At 41.8% G+C, this 17,382-nt stretch overlaps 1 protein-coding gene across 2 annotated transcripts in view; it reads left to right on the forward strand.

The window, feature by feature from the left end:
• The first annotated feature begins 3,259 nt into the window (after positions 1–3,259).
• adgra3 (adhesion G protein-coupled receptor A3) overlaps positions 3,260–17,382 on the forward strand; it is a 35,008-nt gene continuing 20,885 nt past the window's right edge. For both annotated transcript variants that reach the window (XM_071515962.1, XM_071515963.1), the window contains exons 1-2: positions 3,260–4,294; positions 13,761–13,832. In XM_071515962.1, coding sequence (XP_071372063.1) covers positions 4,092–4,294; positions 13,761–13,832 — 275 coding nt within the window. In that variant the 5' untranslated portion in view covers positions 3,260–4,091. The remainder of the gene's footprint in view (positions 4,295–13,760; positions 13,833–17,382) is intronic.

Genomic DNA, 17,382 nt, shown 5'->3' on the forward strand with positions numbered 1-17,382 from the left:
TGACCAACTGAGCAAATCACTTCTTTATATTCTGCGGGCTCATAGTTTTACATGTTTACACGCTACTGTGTCTGTCTTCACACATGATCTTGAATCCGCATGGACACTGAGCGATGCGGGCTCTTTCGATCGAAAGAGAGGGAGGGAAGAGTAATGTAGCCTTCACGAGCTGTCGGACATTACGCGTTTTACGCTCTTGAACGAAACAACAGTCAACTAATACGACCGGGAACGTTGCCAGGGTGTACGTTTAGGAGGCGGAAGCCATCTATACAGCTGATGGCAAAAGTGATCAATTGTTTTTGTGACTATTTGGCATGCTATGTAAATAATTATCATTGTTGTATGTTTCTATTTCCACTTGGCTATTTGTTTGACTTTTAGTTGTCACTCATTTTGTGCACACATAACTCGATTTTAACATTAATTACAGACCTGATATGCATTTTCTCCCCTTTATGCTGACACTGCAGCAAAACGTAGTCTCGCTCTGTGCCCGCTTGATTACTAAAATAAAACAACAGTCACCAAAAAACGAATTCTCTTTGAAAGTCGTAGGCCTATAACTTTGCGATATCGGAAATGGGAGCTTACGGTGAGCACGTGAAGGCAGCACACTACACTCCTGCGTTATTACATCATGATTTGAGCTGTTCGCGGACGGAGTTTTGCACTGCGCAGGTTGGCCTAGATATCATGAGAGACCACTCTATTGGCCAATGATGATTTTCTCATGACCTGTACCGGTCATGAAGAAGTCATTTTGGGAATAGGCCTGTGTTATTTCACCCTTCAAGACATTTTATTCATCCGAATAATCCAATGTGTTCAGTCATTATTTATATTAGAGCGCTGCTGGTTATTTTTACGGCCATCATTTTTTTTTTTAGACATGTTCCCTATTTTGGAGTAAATTATAATATGACAAAAAACAGGCATACCATAGGTAACATTATTGTGGGAGATGTTAGTGTAAAAAGGAATATAATGTTTGAATGTGGAGATAAAAAAACAATAAATAAATTGAATTTTTCCCGCTTTGCTGCAGACTTTTGTTCTGCTCATATGATGACCGATTAAATGCTTAACTCTTGCTTTAATTGTAGCGACTAACATTTCAGATTCTATTGAGAGGAGTTCAGTGAAAGTCTCTTGTTTGCAGACAAACTCCTTTCAGTGAACGTCAAGCCCTCCAAGGTCCTGAAATCAAACCCAGGCTAATGGAGGTAAAAGCATCATGGCCTCAGGCTCTAGGTTCCCTGGCCTGTGATCACTACAAGGTTAGACTATAGTTCAGTTCTCTCTAAAATGAAGTCACTCACTCGACCCGATCATAACAAAGAACAGGGAGATGAATCGCCCTCTGGCAAACAAACCCTCTTCTTCAGCAGAAACGTTCCCCTGACGTCGGTGTTATACAAGGATATTGTTTTGCTCCACATGTGACTTCATTTTTCATTTATTGCTTATTGCAAGCTAGCCTGAACTTGTTTGAAGACAGCTAAACAGAAGAGAAGAGGCTGGATGGAGAGGAAATAAGAGGAGATAGGCTTACATTAGCTGGGCAAGCAATATGCTATTGGTTGGTTTATAGCAACTCGATTTAAAAAATGTCTCTGATGATATATTTTGTAAACGAATGAACTAGAAAAACTCCGTATAACACCACATTTGAGGTCAAATGTTTCCAACAAGTAGCCTATTCCCTTACGAAAAAGAACTATAGCTAGGTCTAACAAATTCATAATAGCCTATAGTCTAATTAAAAACACATTTTAGAGGGATATTATAAACAGAACATGTAAAACCATGAGTAGGCTATAGAGGAGTATAATAGCGATAAGAAATAGCCTATAAAATAGGATAATGTCACTATAAACTCACTATATCAGTGTTTTTTTTTCGTTATACAGGCCTATATAAAATAAGATAGATAGTAGTTAAACTTTATTTCATGGTTTGACAGCGTCTGAAGCTGTTGTAGCCTATTAAACTTTATTTTACCCTTTTATTCTGTCCGCATGAAAGTAAAGTAAACTTAGATGGCTAGAGAGGCAGGCTCTATGAGTGAAAGGTTGTAGTGACGTCATGGGTTTTGGTTAAAATAACCACAATTGGCTAGAATGAGACCGGAAGGTAAGCGAGGTTGCCTTCAAAACAAAAGAGTTAAATTTGTCACTTAGGAAAAATAATCACCAGGGGGGCACTTGCTGGTAGACGTGGAAATATGTAATATCATTTTTGAAACCTTCTATAGAGTAAAACAGTTGGTGACATCACCTGGCACAAAGACCAGCCAATAGCAGAACCTTACTTTTCACCATTAGGTGTCAGGCTTCACCATAAATTTGGGTTTGGGGTTTAGTTACTCTTTAATCTCAGTTTTATAAACTTTGCCCATGGTTAATCCACGCCTTCAAAGAAACCTTTCCTGCAGCAGACAGCTCAGGAGCTGGGTCAAATATATGCCAGCCATGCAGAAATAGCCACATTAATACTAGTAGCCTAGTTCAATGATTTAAGGCTTAAATGTACCTCTCTGTAATGCACTCTTTTATCAAGGAATACAATGCACCATAATTCCGTCATCATCACTTCACTCAAAATGTAATCCAATAATTCCACTGAGTATATTTGTGTTAGTGACAAATGTTGCGCTTTTATTTTGAAGGCAAAATCCTCTAACTTCCGGCATTATTCTGGCCTGTGACTCTCGCTGACTTGACGCAGCCGTTTGCTGTCGGGAAAGTTACTTTGAGAGCACAGTTTATAAAACTGCGAGTAGCCTACATAATATTGAACTGTACGCACGAGTTTTAAAACGGAGAGTACACATCGACTGTTTTTCTTTTTTTTTAACCAAGTGCCCCCCGGGGGCTCCGTACCAGACAGGAAGTTCCTCCGTTCACCATAACATGTAACTTAACGTTAATGCGGTGAACAGAATGACAAAACTCGTATCAAGATTCTCAGAGGAATCGCTCAAAGTAAAACAACACGTTAAAAACAACACCTGTATTTCATCTGCTTCAGAATCCTGCTTAAATATGACCTTCATTTTATTATCGGTGCCGCTTTGCAGAAAAACGTTGCAACGGATATTCGTTACTAAGGGTTTTATTATGAAATTCTAGACCGGATGTACTATTTTCTTTTCTATCGGGCTTGACACTGGTGGAGCCCCGGGGCAGGACCATGGAAGAGGACTTCTCAATGGATAGAGAACTGGCTGTGAATACTTTCCAAAGAGAGTGGGGGCTGAAAAAGAGCCACAACAACAACCGTTTTGGATATTCTCCATCGAGGGATCTAGCCTAGTCTACGTCGTTTACTGAGGATTTACACTCCACTTTCAACTCGGGAACGGCTGTTTTTGCGCTCTCGTGTTTTTTCCCTGAGTAGCATTATTTCCTCTTGGAACTAAAACTGGATACCATTTCTTCGGGGGAGAAAAGTTGAAGCTTTGCAAAGAGAGAGAGAGAGAGCGAGAAAAAGGGGGACGTTTACTTGCTCTTGTTTGGTTCAGTATACAGTCCCAGGGCTCCGGGGAATATCCGTGAGAAAGTTTTTAAAAGCTCGGCCGGGTTTCCTGAAGTTAGTGCATGGTGGTGGTGTTGATAACCTGGGATGACTGCAGCCGTCTCCTGTGGAGCAGACAACACTCTCACTTGGATCCGCGCTATGGCCAACAAAGAAACCCCTTCACCAACCGGACAACTTATTTTATAACCAGTGGACACGTTTAACCGTTAATATAGTGCGCGGTGGCAATGTCGGGGGAAACGAGCACCACACCAGGATGGAAAGGGCATCATAAATGAGTCGTTTGGCAAACAAAGGAGGACACCTCTGTCGGGTTGAATGCCGCCGAGCAAAGCGAAAGCCTTGCGAGAAATGGAGGAGGAAGGTTCATTTGAGCCAAACAAGATATTTGCAGCATGGCAAATGTTTCATTTTTGTCTTTAACGGGGCATGTTGAGTGTGGCTTACAGACCACCCTTTCATAGCAAATCCGCCGCCCGTCCTATTTATTATTAATACATTATTTTCTTTGCCAATGCTGCAGTGGTTTTCTAGACGTGTTTGAAAAAATGAGGGTGGATCTGTTGCAGTTGTTTGTGATTTTACTGCTCGGCGGCGGTGGCTCGGCGGTATCATCTGATTGCAAATCATATGATGAACGCTCAAAAAGCGCAGGGAAAAGCCTGCCGTCGGACAGGAAAGTGGTTTGCAGCAACATGGAGCTCCATCAGGTGTTACCCCCAGACTCCTTCCCCAACAGAACAGTCACTTTGTGAGTATGGCAGGCTATAAATCACATTTCTTGCACCACCGATGCTGTACCAGCGAACTAATGTGAAGCAATTTCATCTTATCTCCCAGACCTATTTATTTCACCCTAAAGTTTAAATATTGATCGATTTATTATCACTATATTTCCCCAGTTGTGGGTGGACTACAATAGATTGTTACTATTCTGCAATGACCCTAACGAAAAAACACTGTATATTCCATAGTGTGTACATTATGGTATTTTTTATCCCCTATGATATTACTATCATTTCCCCATAATATTATATAGGGACCTGTACATGTTTTTGTGATACTTATATCCTTCTAAAACTATTATTGGATTACCAAATGGAGGAAAGGCTGATCTAGATACATCATAACATACATGTTAACTTCCACATAAGTAGTCTGTCCTATTCATAATAATCATATAATCCACCCATCTTTAAAAAGGTAGATGTGGCTTGCCAAGAAGTCCACTAAGCTATATTTGTGTCCATTTGTTGTAACCCATACATCCCTCTTTCACAGCTGCAAACTGTAATGGTGTAAATGTAAACCCCATGTAACAGTAGCTTCCAGTCTTTCTCTAGTCTTGTGATCCACACATAGTAAGGTATTTTGGCTATTAAAACAGTGCTCACGCCAAAGAACCTATTCACTTCTCTTCCGATATCTCAGTGACATTTAATAGATATAGCAGCTGTCTGATCGGGCTACATCCAGATTGTGTAGCGCACTATATTCAACAACACACCCACATTTTTAACCAGCCCTGTGCTTTAATTAGCCAATAATTCATTGGGCTTCTTGCAGTTGATTATATTTAGAAGGGAGTTGTAGTTTGTCACTTGGTTAGCTAATACCCACTAATATGGTCAAATAAATCATAAACTCAAAACCGCTTGTGTGATGGGATGCCTTTCACCCATTACTCTAAAAGCCTTATTGGTACAGTTGTCAGGCTTTGTGTGGCCTCCCCTCGACCAAAATAATGAAAACACACACGACAGGAGGTTGAGCACAAGTGTAGCCTATGTCCCTTTAAAAACCTGTTTGTGACCTCAAGGATTGAGGTCTTAAAATATTCTTCTAGATTGCCAAGGCAATTTTATAACTGTGCTCTAGTTTGGTAAAGGTAATTTCACGTCAAATCAAATTTAATTACAAAGCACTGTTGACAACAAGGATTGTCACAGAGTGCTTTACAGAGAACCAATGGCAAAAACAAAACAAGAAAGAAACATATCACAAACTTTAAGCTATGGGCCTCGAGCACTTGTTTTTTGCGGTGGGGGAAATATGAGGGCACCATGGCAGGGTGCAGGAGCAGAAAGCAAATGATAGACTGCAGGGAAGGAATCAAAGGGACAGAAATGGCTAGTAAGGTATGAGTTAAGATAGCTTGTAAATTGCACCTAATAAATGGATCTTGGCTCTGGACCTAAATACTGAGACTACCACCACGTGTTATCTCGCTCGTAACATTCTCTCATTTATTATAGAATTGGAAATATGAGTTTTAAGTCATCTATCATAGCTATGGACTGCTGTAAAGTAATGCCAGCTAAGTCAGTGAGTGAAGTGGCCAGTAGGTCAGTCTCCAGTTCTGGTGTTTGCTATGTATGTATGCCTTCAATGAGCTTGGAGTCTGTCATCTTGTTCTAACGGACAGTGATGGATTGGAGGTTGATCCATGTTCCTCATGGCTTAGCATTGAGCTTAAGCACTGTGATTCAAGGATGGCCTCCACAGAACAAGAAAGATGTAATTAGAGAGCCTAGACAGCAAGCACTGCATAACTCTTAGGAATTCCTCCCAGTCCCCACTTGACTTTCTTTGGGTTCCTGGGCATTTTTTGACATCCTTTGTCAACGCATTTCAGAACAATAGTGGTTTGAAATCTTCTTCCAATGGAGCTTTCTTCACAGTTCCCTGCAGAAGAAAGTGGCAATGAAACAGCAATTCCTGTTGACTACACAGTTTGTGGGTGTTAATTTATGACCTGTAAAGTGGGCTAGCTCTCCCTGGAGGTGCTGTGGTCCAAGGGCTTGTTTTATGGCTCTCCCACTGTCTCGTGGTGGGGTTGACAGTGGCCTGGACTAGAGCTGCAATGATTAAATGATGAATCGATTAGTTGTCAACTATTAAATTAATCGGCAACTATTTTGATAATCGATTAGCCTAATCGGTTGGAGGAATTTTTTAAGAAAAATAAATCAAAATTCTCTGATTCCAGCTCCTTAAATGTGAATATTTTGTGGTTTCTTTACTCCTCTATGACAGTAAACTGAATACCTTTGGGTTGTGGACAAAACAAGACATTTGAGGATGTCATCTTGGGCTTTGGGAAACACTGATCGACTGATTTCACTATTTTCTGACATTTTATAGACCAAACAACTAGCCTACTCGATTAATCGAGAAAATAATCGACAGATTAATTGACAATGAAAATAATCATTAGTTGCAGCCCTAGCCTGGACACAGCTAGTCTGGACTGCTGTGAACTGCGGCAGGGGTCTCCGCCGCTCTGCTAAACTGTCCCTGAACTTGAAAATCAGTCCTATATCCCCCTGTTCAGCCGTTGTAGTTCCAGCACCTTCTCGCCTTACCTTCTCAGTTGGTGGGAGGACACCAAGTTCACCCAGTCAGTTCACTAGATCCTGCTGAAACTAAAATGAAAGTGACTAGTGACTATTACTGAATATGAGCCTATGCAGACATGTAAGGATACTGTTTGGTTTATTTTCAAGAAAATGAAAGATGATAAAGATTTCATTAACATGCATGGAAATTGCACAAGGCTAACATTTGTATGTGCCTTTCACCATTGTGAATAGATGTCTCAAAAAGGATATTTTGCTACGATTACTTAAGGTTTCTGAAGCCATGTTCTCTGAATCTGTTCAATATATGGACCTAGATCTAAATGGCTTGCATAGCCAGCCTTCATTAGTGTTGGCACACAAACCTCTCTCTGGTTTGTTTTGGATTTAATCCATGGTTTTCACTAGGCAGTGCCTAGAAGTAAGGCCTAGTGCCAGGTAGAAGTAAAACATTTCCATTTGTAAACATGACATAAAATAACACCAAATTTCACACCTGACTTTGGAATTACACTTTTCTAGGGTAATGTTGTTATTTAGTCAATATAGCAACTGGTTGAAATACAGTTCCCTTGTTATTTGGTTGCTTTTCAAATTGTCTATTTACATGCCTTCTTGTGCGTGCTAATTAAAGGCCTTGCCAAAAACAGTAGCACAAGTTAGGTGTGATTAGAGACCCATTCATCATACCTACCCTCTCTTTGGGCTTAAGACTTCCTGTTTTCCTCCTCAGCAGTCTGGACAGTGCCTCTGAATTTTAATTTGAATCCAGGCTTTCCCGAGAGAAAACCGATGATTGAAACCAAAAGTGCAGTTCTTTGAATATTTTCTTGAACATTCTTTGGGGCTATGATGAGTTTGTCAAACCGTCTGGATGATTGGTTTGGTTCCGTGCCAGTGAATTTAACCCAAACCAGGGTGGGAAGACCAGAACCGTGAGCTACGATGGGGCTTACTATGGAAAGCCCCTTATTTTGAGTATACCTGGACTGTACATGAAGCAGTAACCCAATAAAGTATCATTGTAACTGACTTAACTGATTGCGGGTAGTGTCAGTTTACCCTGAGTTTGAATGTATGTAGTTATGCAGTGCAGTTCTCTCCTAGTTAGGACTCTGAATGGCTCTCTGTAGAGAAAGGATGAGTGATGCATTCCCTGCATTTGTGCTCTCCCAATGATACCGCATGCCTAAGTAATCCGAGAGGAAATGACACAAATGTGTTTACAGCTGGCCTGTCCTCCCATGTCGGTGTAGGACACTAAAATACAAGGGCTTGGATGTAACCTTTGCCTCACACAGTGGGATAATTCAGGCTGTGTGCATAGTGTGTTTGGGTGTGTACATGAGTGTTTACTCTTGTGTACCTGTTCATGTTTCAGCCTACATACCCATGCAAACAGGAACTGGAACTGACTATATATAAGCTTGCTGTTCGTAGTCTTTACTCGCCCAGCTCATGTTTCTTTTACAAGGCTTGTTTAGTGTAATCTGGATCCATTCTCAGAAGCACCTGGGTTGGACAGTGCAAACAAGCACACCTGGTTTTGGCCCCTGCAGAGCAGCACAGGATTAATGTCAGGAAGAAAGCAGGGATTTCCTCCCCGGCTGCAGGAAAAGCATGCTCAGTTTGATGACACATTGGAGTGCAGTAAACTGTCATGGTTCACAGCAGCAGAAAACATGAGTTAGGGTCACATACGCATCTGGTTTCCTCGAGACTTCACTTCCTTTATCTGCCACTGGAGCAAACCAGAGTAATGTAGTACTCTGACTTCACTTTCAGAATGTCAGATTAAAAATAGTAATATGAAAGCGATTTGTATTCATCAAAGTCATTAGGGTTCTATATGACATAATCATGTCTTTCATTGACCGTCAGTTGAATGAGTCTGTTTTTGAGGTGTTATCGCGTCCAAAAGCATGATCCCCCCCCCTTAAGTCAATCATCTGTTTTGTTTATCTGCCCTAACATTAAAAAGGTACTCTGCCATGCTGGGAGCCTTTGATGTCCTTGTGTAGCTAGTAACCAGGTGCCTGCTGTCATGCATGTGCGGTGGTAAGAAGGGTCTGTTGTTGTTTTTGCTTTCCAGGCAAGTCTTTCGTCTAAAGCAACGTGCCTGTGTTTTCCTTAGCAATTCTGTGATGTTTGCAGAAGAAACACAAAATCCCAAAGGCAAGGCACTGACAGCTGCATATTCAGTCAGTCAGTCAGTTCACAGCCTTTCATTACGCAGACCTGTTGAGCCTTGGGTTTGCCAGGTTGCACTAAGACTTCAGATTTAATCACAGACGAGCTATTCAGTTTTGTGCATGGACATGAGCTAAGTGCATGTGATGCCTACTGGTTTCTGTTCATTTGCTGCTGATCTGCCTTTGTAATGGTGTTTGCATGGTGGATCATTTTCCCATTCAGCCAGAGGAAGCTATAAGGGGAATACCTCCTCCTGATACCGTGGCTTTTTGGATGTTGAAAGGGGATATTGTCAGGCTTATGACTTTGGGAGAGTGATGAGGCAAAGAGATCTTGTATGACAAGTGCCCTTTTCAGCTTGCCTCAACAAAAGTGAATTCCTTTACAGGACTAGATATTTTCTTTCCTCGGCAAGACTGTATGCAGTTGTTAGTCGTAAGCAACTGACGCTGTCGGTCCACTATTCTATGAGAAATTCAGATTATTTAGTATAGGCTACTAACATAGGATGAGATGTAAAAGGTAAATGCTGTAAGTAACATATTCAGCCTTTTGTGGCCCATGTTCTGAATAAATGTATACAAATATAAATGGAAATGAATATCTGCACACTCAGATCATTTGTGGAACAAACAAGGGTTAGATAGCTAAAGGAATCACCTTGGCAAGTCACAGCACCTCAACCATTGGCCCACTCCCTTTTTCCACCTGAGCTGAGGTCCGCTTTTCCATTCACTACATTCACAGAGGAAGTCACTCTAGCAGGGTTTTATGAGCTCAACTGCAGTCTGAAACTTTTTTGAAATCCTCTTGAAGGGTTACAGCTCTCCGCTCTTGGGAGTTCTTTGTCTAAGCCTCCTGAGCATAAAGGACGTGTTGAGAGAGCACCAGTTGGCTTTGTCCTTAAAACTCTATGTGCCTGTGAGACGGTTGTGCAGTGGCTGGCCATTTTAGTTCATCTCTGGTTAACGTTGTGCTTACAACCTGAGGCCTATGCTTTCAGAGGAGGAGTTTAAGTGAAAAAGAACACAGGCCTCCCATCAAGACTGATAATGTCAAGCATACTCCCTTTTGAAGAGGAGATGAGCTATAGGGCATTACAGTTTGTTATTTTATATTACTCTCTTTAAATCAAGGAAAACAAGAAATATGTCTCTCTCTTGACAACAGGGAGTAGATATATTACTGAATTTGAGGAGTTTGGCTATCCTGTGAATCTTATATAGTTACCTAGAGGAGAGGTTTCAGAGGCAACTTATAAATAGCTTCCTTTGAGATTTATAGCATCTTCGTCAGGGGACATGATATGAGATTTGGTAGGATCCCACTGCAGCTTGTTCCTGGCATGAGCTCAAGCAGGTCTTATCTATGCATCAAGATAAGGGCGACTCCCCTCCTCCATCGTTTCAGGCCTAGCCCAGAGGAATTCCATAGACTAGTTATTTAGTCTGCCAGCCTGGAGCCGACGACCAAGAACAGACAGTAAGGAAGCTGACTGTCTAGCTACAAATGTCCTGAGGGTGGTGGAGACACCGAGGGTTAAATGGCAATGTTCTGCATGCAGATGACCAGACGCTTTACTGTAAAAATTCGACTAAAGCCTTACAGAGTTCAAGACTATATCAGAATCACTTTATTCGCCAAGTAGAATAAATGTACAAGAATTTGTTTTGGTGACATTCGTGCAGGAACACATTGATATCTAACATAATATGAGTACATGCTGACACACAGGGTACAGGGGCACCAGGACCTCACATTCAGTGCAACCCATACAATAGACAGTATACCATATCACTCTCTCCCTCTCTTACTTCTGTCTATATATTGTATATATTCAGAATAGCCTATGTAATGTAATATATCACATATTGTAGCCTATATTCAGCCTTCTATCAGCTATTGGTTTTGGATAGTGGTGGCGGTAGTTAGATATTTTAGATGTAACTACTGCTAATGACAGTGATCATTACGCAGGCGCTAACACTAACCAGATACTCCAATATGTATCTGGAGTATATTTGTTGTCCTGACACAGACAACAAATATTTCTTCTAATGTTCCAGTGTGTTGTTGTCTACAGACTTATTCATTTAACCGTTACCAAACACCAACCATGGCCCTCAGGCTTTGACAGATTCTCACCTATTTCTGCTTGCCCTGTCCCAACTACTGGGAGGTAAATTATATTACTGGTAAGCAGTGTTCTCACCAATGGGAGAGTGTAAAGAACACTCTGTTTTGCAGCCAAAGCAGCTTCCCTCACACTGAGGTCACACTCCTGTCATGAGGAAGAGGGAGGGACAGGGCTAGCGAAGGAGGGTAAGCATGCAGAGGAGGGAGGGGTGGAAAGAGGGCAAGAAAAGGGCTCATGACTCTCAGGAGAACCCTCTTACATGGATTTATTTTGACGTTCCGCAGAGTCACAAGGCTGGAAGTGTATATTTGTGCAGCCGGATTTGAATGATTCCCAAGAAGCGCTGTTTTGAATTCATAAGCTACTCTGTAAACCTAATTACATTATTTTCCTGTGAAGATAAGCACTGACATACATCAATTTGTGAGAAACACTAGTCTGATTTGCACTGTATGGAACTTCAAATCACTTTTGTGTTGAAAGACTGGGGTACATTATTTGTATTCATAATCTGCTGAACAAAAAAAGAAAAGATATCAATATATTAGTATAAAGTCAGAGAGGTTAGATGTATTTGATTATGCTGATAGAGTGCCACAGTACTAATTAAAACAAGCCTTACGATGAGTCGATCCCTATTTTGTGGGATGATGATCATCATCCATAGGCATAGGTCTTCACGGTGCCAAATATTCTACCATATAAATGGAAGCTTTGTGACTGAACACTTGGTGGGAGCCCCGGTGTCTCTGCCTATATCATCAGAATGTGTGCACAGGCCGTGATAGAGTTTGCAGTCCTGTACCTCACCACGTTTTAACATCTGCCATTTCGGCGTGCAGAAGCCTGCAAAACACAGGCCGTGAAACACAGGAACTGTTTGTGTGCGTACTCTCTCTTAGCGGTCGGGAGCCAAAAAGCAAATCTCCAATGACTCTCCACCATCCAACCCTGTAATAAAACAACCCCTCAACACCCTATAATGACTCCAATCTGGCCCCGGGTTGTGGGTGCTGCTAGCATGTATGTCACCCACCACATCCCCTCCCTGCTAGCCAAAAACATATGCTAACCACAAGTCCCTGCTTGGTTTTCTGCCAGGAGTTAACATCGCTATTGATTTACCATGCCTTTTGGGACAGGTCTCAGAGAGACAGGAGCTCTCACGGACATGGGGACTGAAGGTGGAGCTGTAGTGCTTAGCTTTGTAAGAGATGCCTGAGCTGGTGCATTGCACTTGGAGTAAACTTGATAATAAAGCCTGGTTTATTACTGGGTGCGGAAGTAATCAAGAATCCACAGTTTGACTTGGAGGTTGTCTCAAACTGTCTCTATTTTTAGGATGATGATGTTTAAAATGACCTCAGTGATCTGTGATACAACAGAATCTTTTTTTGTTGCTTGCTGTGAACGGGTAGGTAGAGAATCAAAAGCCGTTTATGTGTGCTATTTCAGGCTATGTAGGATTATTTTATTGCACTGTGTAACACTAGTTTGACACCATAGTGCAATCCAATAACAGCTTAAATAAGATTGTGAATTTTATGTTTACAAAGTGCTCTTTGTTGTATGATAGCTCAATTTGAGGAGGTAGGCCAAACTCTGTAAGGATACAGTCAGACATCTTAGTATCACTATTGAAATTGCTGGGAAGGAAATCAAATCTAACCCATATATCCAGCAGTAAGCAAGCATCTAACATTGCACAAGTTCATGGCTAGATACCTAAGTTGACCCTGTCTGTGATCAAACATTTCCCTACTGCCAGAGTGCATTACTTAATGTGGCGGTTGGGGGAAAAAAGTGTGTCACCATCACCAATGAGTCACTGTTGCTACGGATCAGATTAGAATACCTTTACCCGTCAAAGCCAAGGGGGTTTCACAGAAAGATTGCACTTATCTCATTTTGGCTACCTGTTTGAGGAGTGCTCAGATGCTACCAATTTAACATGAAAGAAAATAGTCGGCTGAAGATCAAGTTGTTTTTCCTCTGATCTCTTCCTGGCACCAGGGAACATTCTGTGACTGGAATTAAAGAGTGTGATCTCTAAATGGGACAAAGAATGAGACATGACATAATATTGTTATAACAAGTAGCAGTGTGGCACAGTGTGGAAAGAGACACCTGATTCTTTCAAATTCACTTCCAAAATTGAATTAAGCATAAACAGTCCCTTTGCTGACAACTTGTTGAAATCTGTGGCTGGTTTTATATATGAGAATTGAATCAGAATCAGAATCAGAATTGCTTTTATTTGCCACATTCAATTTACATTTAATTTGACTTGGTGAGACAAGTGCAGAGAAATACTTAAGTAGGCCTATATACTTAAGTAACACACTACTACTGAAACATACAGTTACATGCAAGAGCTCATATATAGTGCAAAAAAGACATTGCAAGACATACATTAACATGTTAAGACAGTAAACTTTATTTTTACTACTCATACACTATACGTTTAGTTTCAATAGTTGCATCTTTCTCTGTTGCTTTGCATTGATGCATGTTTTCTTTCCCCACAGAATTTTAAGCAACAATAAGATTCAAGAACTGAAAAATGGATCATTCATTGGATTGTCTACATTGGAAAGATTGTGAGTATCACTGTTATTTTCTTCTCCTGAAAGTTATTTGCATGAGAAGAACTGCATCAGTGTTTACAGTCATGTCTTTGCTTGCTCTTTGGCATTGTTTTGAATACATCTGAAAGACAAAGTCACGATGGGAAATTAAATCTCTGCTTTGAATATGATTCGCACGCTAATCCGAGGAATCATTTGTCTTGGATTTAAAATGTTTTCATGCAGTGTTCCACTAAGCAGACATGTACGATTATGCGTGTCCATGAAAAATTGCCAATAGACTTTTACAATGACAGAACTTGATCTTGATGTCAGGCAGCCAGGCTATATTTCATGTTACACCTACCAGTGCATTAGCAGGATCTATCCATCACTCCATAAGTGAAGCTTGGGCTTGTGGAGTCGGAGCTTTGTAAAACACACATTGGCTTCATGCCAGCGGAACATCCAGGTCATAGAAAATGAGCAGGCATCCACACAGCACTTAGCCTCAGTTAAGAATATCAGGCCATGGCGGACGACCGTGGGGACGGCACTAGAAAAGGCTAATTATAGGTATAGCCCCCAGGGTTGGCTGTTGTCCGCCTGGTGACATGCTATCAACATATAGGAGAGTGAGTATTCGGGGGATGGGGGCCGCCTTCTTCAAAAGGAGTAGCACAGAATCAACCCCATCACTGGTCTTGGATATAATGAAGCAAAATTTGTGAATTAGATGTTTATTTTGTGTGCAGCCCATCTCTGACAGGCTACATTTGTTTTATTGTTACTGAAGATTGTAAACTTTCTAGTATAGTTTATCTTTGCTTCGCTTTGAGCTAGTAGGTGGGGAACTGTGTAGAAGAAGAAAGAAGAGGATAGTAGATGGTGAAGACGTTTATTGGGGTAGTGGTGTGTGTGCTCTGTCAATATTTAATGCACTATGGGAGGATTGCTTGAACCACGGAGATGCCATGCGACTCTCACTCTGGGGTTTGGAATCTCATCACCCATGTTTCCCCCCCAAGATTTCAGGGAAATGGCTCTGGGCCTACGCATACGGGCCGCCCGTGGGTGATTTATCACTCCGGAATGGCTTCATGCAGATAAAATAACCAGACCATTAATGGCCTTGCTTTTACCCAAGGCTACAATAACACATGACTGCATTGATATGGAATTCTAAGAGCATGTTTCCCCTGTCATGTTTCCAGGTCTTATTAAGAAGGCCAGAAGTCTGTGGCAAGCATATAAGGCCTTTTTGGCCACATTTAGCCCTCTGGTATCAGTTTGGAAACCATTGGCATGTAGTTGAAGATACAAGTACAAATATGCGCCTCATTGCCTGATATCATAGACAGTGGATTCTTGTGGATCTACGTCTTCACAAAATAGGCTACCTCTAGAAATCTTAAAAAATAATTCCCTCTCACATACCCAACACAAATACCCAACACACACACACACACACACACACACACACACACACACTTTTCCATTGTACTCGCAAGCCACCATATCTTGTACTCAAAACCATTCCTTTGAGTGTTCTTTGTAGAAGTTGTGATATTGCATATAATACCGAACTACACTTGATTCTGTATATCCTCAGAATAAAACAGGTGTAGTATTTCTTACGCTAATGTTTCTCTCATCTTGTGGTCGCAATTTGTGGTTTTGAGTTGTGTGAAATTGGACTGCATGCCTGTCCTCATGTTGACTCCCATATTAATGAGACATTCATCTGCCTCCAGATTGTTTATGGATTTGCAGGAGAATTCCCTCTGGGCTCTTGAATTGGGTCAGATGTTAGTTTTCAGAGCTGAGGCCCAGAGGATAAACAGGAGGCTGTGTGCTGAATCCACAAGTGTAAAAAGCTTTGATCTTTCTACGCCAAGGAAGCCTTTAAGGCGCTTCTGTGCTTTGTCTGTGAACGGCCAGTCGATTCGACTGTAGACTTGGTTCTGCCTGTCGTAGCTTCTATCCACAGGCAAGTTTACCTTCGAAAGCAGCTCCCATTGTGCCTCACAAACCCCACCCCACTCCACTCCTCTCCACCCTCGTCCAGTGAAGCGAGCTTTCTTGCCTGCTTGCTTGCTTTGTCATTGTAATGAGGCCAAGCCAAGGCCAGAGGTGTTGGCAGTACAATTCACTCACACACACACACACACACACACAATGCCAGCTTGACTGCATGCAGAAGCCTTTCCCTCTCTCAGATGTTCCCATACACTCCCTCCCTCCCTCCTTCCATCACACTTTCTTTCTCTCCTCAAACTCCAGTAGAGGGAAAAACAGAATCTGTTGCCTGAGTCTGTCTGAATGCGCTGAGGCGCTCCATCTTGCCTTTCACCCCTCCTTCCTCCCTCTGTCCCGGCTTTTCAGTTTTTTCTTAGTCCACAGTCAACAAAGAAACTCTCCCTCATTTGGACTGCCTACATGCAGTTGTGAACACTGAGACAGCAGCTGGCTGCGAGTGGCAGAGAAGGGGGGAGAATCGATTAGACCTATCCAGCGCTCTGCGTGAAATTGCAGAGTAACTGTGGAGACCGCTGTGTTTTGTCAGGGCCAAAGGTGTCCCTGCTTGGAAATAAGCCCCACAGAATCCCCATTATCACTCTCTTCACAGAAATATGAACCAAAGCTAGGCAACCGTCACATGCTAATGCTTTCCCAAATCCACTGCTGTGGAGGACTGTTTATTACAGAAAATGGAGCCAGGATAACTGCTCTAGTGTCTAGTTTCTGCAGAATTGATTGTTATCTGTTCACGAATGGTGCTATACTTAAGCACACGTGCAGAACTATAAAGCTAGTTTGAAATGGAAATTGTAACACTGGGATGCTTTTCTGGAGTACACCTTTGAAAGGGAGATATTTCAGATGAAAGATAAATATTTTCAGGCTGTTGACAAGACTTCTTTGTTTTACCAGTGCGATTAAGGAAGATTTGGCAGAGGAAACTATGGGTTCAGTAGGGCTTGTGATCTGTTAAGAAGGAGCCATCCATCATTCCGCTCCAGACTGGAGGCTTGTTTAACACCATCGGTTTCTCTCTCCACAGTGGGAGTTTTCACTCTCATGCCAGGAATCCTCCATATAAAAAGAAAGTAACTCCAAAAAACAACTTGGAGCAGGACTTTTGTTAATCTGAAGTTCATTTCACACCTTCTTACTCTTGGGCTGAACAACACTGTTGCTGCGCCCTCACAAAATGGCGACTGCTCCAAAACCAACCTTCGATTTGGGCCAAGTTCAAGAAGAGTTCTGGGACAAACTCGGACCTTTTTAGCCAGCAACTTCCATTTAAGCATGTCAAGCAAAATTGGCATGTTCCTCAAAATAGAGCTAAAAGGTTACAGGTCATTTGTGGTCAGCAGTTTTTGGAATCGGAGGTGCAGTTAGGGATGGTTAAGCACTGACTGGTGCTCTTACCTCCCCCACAATTTATCCACAAGGTATTCCGATATTGGAGAGCTAGTAGTAGTAGTAGTAGTGGTGGTGTTGGTAGGGTTGCAAAATTCCGGGAATTTTCAAAGTTGGAAACTTTCCATGGGAATTAACGGGAATTTATGGGAATTAA

Source organism: Centroberyx affinis, unplaced genomic scaffold (assembly GCF_046629955.1).
Source record: "Centroberyx affinis isolate AG114_WGS23_722 - 3 ecotype Tasmania unplaced genomic scaffold, CSIRO-AGI_Caff_v1 ptg000385l_1, whole genome shotgun sequence".
NCBI classification, from domain to species: domain Eukaryota; kingdom Metazoa; phylum Chordata; class Actinopteri; order Beryciformes; family Berycidae; genus Centroberyx; species Centroberyx affinis.